The sequence below is a fragment of the Ranitomeya imitator genome, chromosome 2 (assembly GCF_032444005.1).
Source record: "Ranitomeya imitator isolate aRanImi1 chromosome 2, aRanImi1.pri, whole genome shotgun sequence".
In the NCBI taxonomy this organism is placed as follows: domain Eukaryota; kingdom Metazoa; phylum Chordata; class Amphibia; order Anura; family Dendrobatidae; genus Ranitomeya; species Ranitomeya imitator.
The window spans coordinates 158,434,543-158,442,773 of record NC_091283.1 but is presented as its reverse complement, the minus strand read 5'-3'; the positions used below and the strand labels follow the sequence as shown (position 1 = coordinate 158,442,773).

The following is an 8,231-nucleotide window of genomic DNA, read 5'->3' as shown; positions in this document are numbered from 1 at the left end:
ATGCTTTTTACTGCAGCATGGCGCTCATAATGCATCACTCACATCAGCCCAGTCATAGGCTCATACAGTCATGGAAGGAGAAGTTAGCTACTCCCTCAGTCGCCGAGGTCAACTTGTAACAACACTACCCAGAACTCCTAAATCCTACAGCAGCTCTATGGGGGTGACAGCTGTATTATGTAAGAATGTGTGCACCTCCATACTCCACCAGCTCCAACCACCAAATTAGTATGGATATTAAAACACTAGAAAAAGAAGGTTGTAATTCCAGCTCTTTAAAAAATTCCAATTTTTATTCATCCACTTTAAAATTCCAATATTGGTGGGTGCTAGTGATGAGCGAGTATACTCGTTGCTCGGGTGGTCTCCAAGTATTTATGAGTGCTCGGAGATTTTGTTTTTGTGGATGCAGCTGCCTGATTTATGGCTGCTAGACAGCTTGAATACATGAGGGTATTCCTTAGCAACCAGGCATGTACTCAGGCTGGCTAGCAGCCGTAAATCATACAGCTGCATCGACAAAAACTAAATCTTCGAGCACTCACAAATACTCAGAGACCACCCGAGCAACGAGTATACTCGCCCATCACTAGTGGGTGCTCCTCGTGGCAGGGAAAGAGAGATATCCCCCTTTCCCTGCCATGAGGAGCACTCACCAATATTGCAATTTTAAAGTGGATTAATAAGATTTAACTTTTTTAACGAGCTGGAACTACAGCCTTCGTTTTCTACTATTTATCACGTCTCATCTGGACGGTGTTCCGTGCACCTGTGGTGGCTGTCAGTGAGCTGGCTTCAGCACTTTTCTTTATATATATTAAAACACTGCAAGTTGTACTATAACCTTGGAGGTAAGAAAAGGTGTGCAAATTGTATAACGGAAAAAGTGCACAGGTGAAATATACAATCCTGTCATCAATTAATTGTAATATCATCATATACTGATTCCACATACAGGAATAATCACTATACTCATAGTACACTAGTTATATTCTTGTACATAGGGTCGGTATTATAGTAGTTATATTCCTGTACATAGGAGCAATATTATAGTAGTTATATTCTTGTATATAGGGAGCAGCATTATAGTAGTTATATTCTTGTACATTGGGGCAGTATTATAGTAGTTATATTCTTGTACATAGGGGCAGTATTATAGTAGTTATATTCTTGTACATAGGGGGCAGTATTATAGTACAGGGGGGCCATTTATATGGATACACCTGGGTGGGCTATTTATAAAGTTACATCCAAAATGGCCAACTACAAAATGGCCGCCATGGTCACCACCCATCTTGAAAAGTTTCCCCCCTCCCATATATTAATGTTCCACAAACAGGAAGATGATAACACCAACAATTTCCATTTTATTTAGGTGTATCCATATACATGGCCCACCCAGGTTTATCCCCATATATGGCCCACCCTGTAGTTATATTCTTGTACATAGGGGGCAGTATTATAGTAGATATATTCTTGTACATAGGAGGCAGTATTATAGTAGTTATATTCTTGTACATAGGAGGCAGTATTACAGTAGATATATTCTTGTACATAGGGGCAGTATTATAGTAGTTATATTCATGTATATAGGGGCAGTATTATAGTAGTTATATTCTTGTACATAGGGGCAGTATTATAGTAATTATATTCTTGTACATAGGAGGCAGTATTATAGTAGTTATATTCTTGTACACAGGGGCAGTATTATAGTAATTATATTCGTGTACATAGGGGCAGTATTATAGTAGTTATATTCTTGTACATAGGGGCAATATTAGTTATATTCTTGTACATAGGGGGCGGTATTATAGTAGTTCTATTTTTGACCATAGGGGCAGTATGATAGTATATAGTGCATCTTATGTAAACATCAGTAATAACTATAATTGTTCATAAAACATGTTCATTAGTAAACCATCCTTCTGTATCTGTGTATACTTTGTTCTTGGGCAGACTCGGGTACTTGGAGCAGATCATGCAGAATCTTTCCCTCCAGTCAGTGTAGACTTTGACACCATATCTTTGTCTCCAGTAGAAGAACTCTTGGTATCGTTCTGGGGTCATTGTGTTTAAAAATTCCGCCAGATGTTTCAGTGACGGAAAGTCTGCTACATGGATAAAGGAGTTGGAAGGTATAAACTTTTCATAGTTTTTTCTTGGTGGACCCAGCACGATTGGGACGGCACCAGCCAGAAAGGCATTCCTCCACAGCTTCTCTGTGATGTAGTCTTTATGAACAGAGTTCTCCAGCGCTAGATAAAAAAGGTATTTGGAAATCATTGGAAGGAGACATGAGGAACATAAAGGTTTCCTACTGGCTTTACCATACACATCCACCTTGAGGTATGAAGAAAACTCTTTGTAAAAGATGGCTCTTTCTTGAGTCCGGCGATAATGACTGACCACCCAGGAGACTAAACCATCCTTTAGAGTAGCATTCAGTTGCATGGCCAAGTTCGGAACCACCCTTCCATATGGCACAAAGATGTCCGAATCCTCTCGGTAAGTCAATGTCCAGTTAAATGTGTTATTCCATTTCATGAGCCCATTAGTATTTGAAGGCGATTCTAGAGTCGCCCAAACCCACATCTGCTGAGACGGTCTAGGTCCAGTAGGCATCTGATGACCTACAAGGTCCAGTTCTATGTGGTGGAAGACAACCACATTACTGCGGTTGAACATATTCCGGTCGTCCGTCAGTCTACAGTTTTTGATGTTGTAGTTGTTTAAACAAATATCTCCTGAGAGGTTCATGGGCTTGTGAAAAGGCCAATGCCAAATCAATATGGTGATATCATCGCTAGAAGAAAGTGAGCTTCTGTCAGAGTCAAAGAAAAGAACAAAACGAATGTTCCAGGCCAATACAGCCAAAGCAAAGATGCTTCCTAATGCTGACCTTTGCCTTAATCTCCAAGCTATAGCCATTTGACCTGAGGAAGGGCAGGAGATCCTGGTTAGAAAGACAACTGGTAAAGACCATTAAGGAACCCTACTGAGCATGAGAACGAGAATCTACTCATTGCTTTCTATCCCTCCATTTCATGGCAGCATCCTCACCCCTGGGAGAAGCTCTTATGTCCTACCTTGATGAGCAGTCACTGTGGTAACCGGTTCACAGAGTGGTGTGTTTATGGAGCTCTGCAATGTCATTAATCAGACTTGAGGCTGGTGGCAAAGGCTTCCTAGTAGTCGGGTGTTCCTGTGGGGTGCCAACAGGGCTTCTCCCTGCCAACTGTGGGGCACCGGACAGGCAGAGATTGCAGGAAGGTGCTCAGCGGAGAGCTGGGGAGAGGTGTTAACAGGGTGTCACAGCTGCCATCACTCTCAGTTCCTTCTGCTTTTTAGCTGCCTATGCCCTCCTCCTTCCTTTCCACAAAACTTTGTGTTACTCAGATTTGTACCCACAGTGTTCCGCTGAAGATATGACTGTAATCAACTGAGCCAGTCATACAGATACTTTAGCATACACACCTCGGGTGCTGCAGAACCTCATTATCCACACAGCAGCTGCTGCAGAACCTCATCAGGCACCTTACCTGCTGCAGAACCTCATAATACATCTCAGCCGCTGTAGAGCCTCAACAAACATCTCAGATGCTATAGAATCTTATAATGTATATTTCATGTGTGACTGCTGCAGAATCTCCTAAGACACACCTTAGCACCTTCAAAACCTTAGTATGTGACTGCAGGGGTTGTCTGTAGAACCAGAGTGGCCATTGGGCAATTTAAGCAAATGCCAGATGGGCAAGTCCTGCAGTGGGCAGCAACACCTCAGGAATGCCAATACTGTCAGTAGCTGTGGCTCAAGGGTCCGCCATGTACTCCAGCATGCCATAGGATGCAATGTGAAGACATCACTGCATCACCGACTGTATACAAGTTATTAAAGGAGAGGGAGGCTGCGTTGGGCAGGGAACCAGGATTAGGGAAGTATTGTAAACTATTTGATTATTATGGGACCCATGAATCGGGGTGGGAACCTTGATGGCATTGTGTGGGGGAATGTACTGTGGAGGCATCATATTGTGTATAGGGGCCTATGGGGCATCAAACTGGGTATTAGGTGGTTGTGGGGGAAAAATACTGTGTATAGGGTGGCTGTGGGGAAAACATACTGTGTATGAGGGGCTACAAGGTTTCCTACTGTGTATAGGGGCTATAGGGCATCATACTGTCAATAGGGGGCTATCATGCATCATACTGTGTATAGGGTGGCTGTGGGGGAAACATACTGTGCATAGGGTGGCTGTGGGTACAACATACGGTATATAAGGGGCCACAGTGTATCCTACTATGTATAGGGGCTATGGGGCATCATACTGTCAATAGTGGGCTATGATGCATCATACTGTGTATAGGGTGGTTGTGGGGGAAACATACTGTATATAAGGGGCTACAGGGTATCCTACTGTGTATATGGGCTATGGGCAGGGCCGTAACTACAACCGGGGCAGCCGGGGCACAGCCCCGGGGCCCCAACCACCCAAGGGGCCCCAAACTGATGGTAAATTTTTTTTAAAAAATGTTCCAAACATATTCACTGAATATTTAACTTCTAAAACTTGCATCATAAACAAAATCTATTAAAGGTCTTGCGGAACGTGGTGAAGCCTGTGTGTTGTATACAACAATGCGTAGCACGCTCCACCACCTTCCGCACAACCTCTAGTGATCGAAATGTTGTGGGGCCCCACTATGAAGTTTTTGCCCCGGGGCCCCGAAGTTTATAGTTACGGCACTGGCTATGGGGCATCATAGTGTCAATAGAGGGCTATGATGCATTACACTTTGTATAGAGTGGCTGTGGGGGAAACATACTGTGTAAAGGGGACTACAGGATATCCTACTGTGTATAGGGGCTATGGGGCATCATACTGTCAATAGGGGGGCTATGATGCATCACACTATGTGTAGGGCAAACGATACCTCAGCAGTTAGTACGGTAGCCATGCAGCACTGGAGTCCTGGGTTAATTTCCCAACTAGGGGAACATCTGCAAGTAGTTTGTAAGTTCTCCAATGTTTGTGTGGGCTTCCCCCTTCTGCATCATTATAAGGAGGTACCAAATCATTATCATTTTAAGGAAGCAACAGGAGGGGATTATTTATACAGGGTGCTGCTTTATAACTGTAAAGATGCACAGATGAGCATTACTACTATGAGGAAGTACAGAGGGAACACATTACTGTAGGGGGCCCTGTTATTGTGTGGGGCACAGCAGGAGGATGCTATTACTGTGCAGGGAACAGTGGAGGCATTATTATTGTCTCAGGCAAGGGTGGGAAAATAATGTTATGGAGGGCAGAAATTAATTCTGTTAAAATTAATATTAACATACTAATTATGATTATTTTATATTGATATTAATTGTATGACTTAATATTGATCAGAATTAAGTATGCTGACATCCCCCTATATACCATATAAGCCAACACACAGCCCCTTATACACTAGTGGCCAAAATTGTGGATACACTTCAAATTTTTGACATTTTTTAAAGTTTTTAGCATGCAATCATACAAAGTGTTTACAACCATAATGTCACAAGTAGTCTAAGGTAGATTAGAACGCCTCTACATAGAAAAAAGGTTACCATAATAAAAAATATCTCATTACATCCATAAGAACAGCAGAATGGTCGAATCAAAATATCACGTCCTAATATGTTAATTTCATGCTATCCCTATGTGTTCTTTCTTTAGTAGCGTGTAGGGTATCCTTTAGCATCGATAACAGCTTTGCATCTCCTTGGCATTGATTTAACAAGACTTCTCAGGTTCTCTGTGGTTATAACATGGTACCAGGAACTGATAACAACTGCAATCAATGCCTGTTTGTTGCTCAGTCACTTACTAGAAACCAATCGCTTTAGTCTTGACCACAGATTTTCGATAGGGTTCAGATCAGGACTGTTTCCTGGCAAGGAAAGCACAGAAATTTGTATGCTTTCAAATCATTTTAGACATTGCCTTGCAGTGTGACATGGTGCTCCATCCTGTTGAAAAATAATTTTGGTCTGTTCCTTGCCAAGGTCGCGAATTTATGGGATGAGCTTTGGTTCAAGGACATCATGAATATATTTCGAAACATTTACAGTTCACTCAAGGACCTGTATTCTCCAAATTCCATGCCAGGACATACAGCCCCATATCATAACACTCTCAGGATTTATCATTGTAGCTGTCATACACTCTGGAAGACTGTCTTCCTTTGGCCTTCTCTAAACATAACCACACCGTCACTACCAAAAATTGATATTCTTGTTTCATCGCACCAGATTACTTTCTTCCAATCTTCAATTGTCCAGCTGAGATGTTCTTTGGCCCAGGAAATTCTCTTATTTCTCTGCTTAAGATTTAGGAATGGCTTTTTCCTTGGTGTTCGTGCTTTCAGACCAGCATAAAGTAATTTGCGACGTACTGTTCTATCTGACAGCAAAACTCCTCCATCATGCAAGCACTGATTGAGTTCCTTGGCTGATCCTCTTCTGTTTTGCAAGGCTAACCTAACAAAGCTTCTGTCTGTTTTTGGAGTTGTGACGCCCCAGGGTCCTGGTCATCACAGTGGCATTGCTTTCCTCACTGGGAGAGTGATGTCACGCTTGGAAGCGATGAAGGATTCCTTTTATCAGGTAATCACAATGCACACAACATGTTCATACTCCAGGCCAGAAGGGGGAGCTCTAAACCTGGGTTATGGAGAACTTCCGTATATTCTGGTCTGGAGGGAAAGGAAGTCAGTCTGTCAGAGGACAGAGAAGAGAGCAGTCAGACATTGAGTGTCGGAAGGACTGAAGGAGCCATGTAGTCAGAGTAGCTGCAGCTCCTGGAGAAAGAGAGAGAATACGGAAGGAAGAATGGCGTTTAGTGGGCGTGCAGGAGAACGAAGCACAGGAGAGTGACATTAAGGGACAACAGCTGCGACTGAGCTATCTCCCTGACAGAGTGCAGATTCCGGTAGCCGAAAGACCGAGATTGTGAGGAACTCTAAGACTTACAGCAGAAAGTGGCAGGACAGCTGGATTACACAACACCTGTTTGCCCTAACACCCAGGAAGCACAGTGGCACATAGAGCCTGGGTCGTGATAGAGACCCTGTAAAAAGGCTCGAGCCATCTGTCATACGGGTTTGTGTCCCACCTTTATGGAGGACAGAGAGAACTGTGAGGATCTTATCAGAAGCCATATGCAGTAAGGGACTACAACACCACTGCGCTAAGAGGAAGGCTTTTATCTCTACCTGGTAAGGAGGACTCTGGATTCGCTTCCAAGTTGGCCGGACCCTGCCTGTACCTGTGATCTGGTGCCCTGGTCTGCGGTTGCCTGAAGCCTTCAGTAAACCAGGTAGAGAGACTGCACCTCTCACCATCTTCACCTATGGTGACCTACTTCACCTGTGGGAAGTTATACCATCTAGCTGCCATAACACCACCCCAGAGGACCCCTTTATGCAGAGTCGGTCCCCACTGACCGAATACCACAGGTGGCGTCACGAACACAAACTTTATTCAATTCCCTTTTACATGGGCGCCCAGGGCCACGGACTGGGTCGCAGCCACCGTGACATCCCTTTTGACTACCGGACCCGGGACCGAGTACCACACGGCCCTGGCGGGCGTTCCAGAGTTGTTGCCTTTTTCCTTCCTCTTCCACTCTTAGTTTTGATTCTGCAACTATTAGCAAAACGTGAACACAGTTTTTGCACTCCAGAAGCAGTGACTCCACCACCCATCGTCCTAGCAATATCTCTGTAACTGTATCCCTCCTTCCTCACAACAACAACCGTAGCTCTCTTTTTTAGAGACCAATCAGACCTCTTTGTGGCTGGCATGATTAAAATCTAAAAAACCCAATCATTCAGGAGTTTGTGAAGTCAAAATAGAGATTTATAATTATTCAGTTAATAAAATTAAATTTAAATATTAATAAAATAGAAGAAATAAAAATTCTCAATAATTTGTAAAGAAATTAAATCCTGTAGGACCTATACCGAAAGGATCAAGTGACAACTGTAGCTTTAAAACACTATTTATAATTTAATGCGGACATAAAGAAAAGTTAACATATACGTTTTTTTTTGGACTATAAGATGCACTTTTTTCCCCAAAATTTTTTGGGGAAAATGGGGGTGCGCCTTATAGTCGGAATATACTTACAAATACTTTGGCGGCAGCAAGAGTCGGGCAATTCTGCGGCAGTCCTGGTCTGACGATCACACTCCCCTCT

General features: G+C 43.2%; 1 protein-coding gene across 1 annotated transcript; it reads right to left on the bottom strand.

Moving 5' to 3' along the window:
* Positions 1–520: 520 nt before the first annotated feature.
* On the bottom strand, positions 521–3,270 carry FUT7 (fucosyltransferase 7). Its single transcript, XM_069755521.1, has 2 exons — positions 3,087–3,270; positions 521–2,933 (listed from the first exon to the last, which is right to left on the bottom strand). Exons 1-2 carry the CDS (start codon positions 3,151–3,153, stop codon positions 1,894–1,896), a joined length of 1,107 nt encoding a protein of 368 aa, XP_069611622.1. The 5' UTR covers positions 3,154–3,270; the 3' UTR covers positions 521–1,893.
* Between the last annotated feature and the right edge of the window lie 4,961 nt (positions 3,271–8,231).

Excerpts from the sequence above, each read along its gene's own strand:
- FUT7 (XM_069755521.1), bottom strand. The coding sequence starts at position 3,153 with ATGACATTGCAGAGCTCCATAAACACACCACTCTGTGAACCGGTTACC. Across the intron at positions 2,934-3,086 it reads CACAGTGACTGCTCATCAAG|GTCAAATGGCTATAGCTTGG; the intron begins GTAGGACATAAG and ends GCCCTTCCTCAG.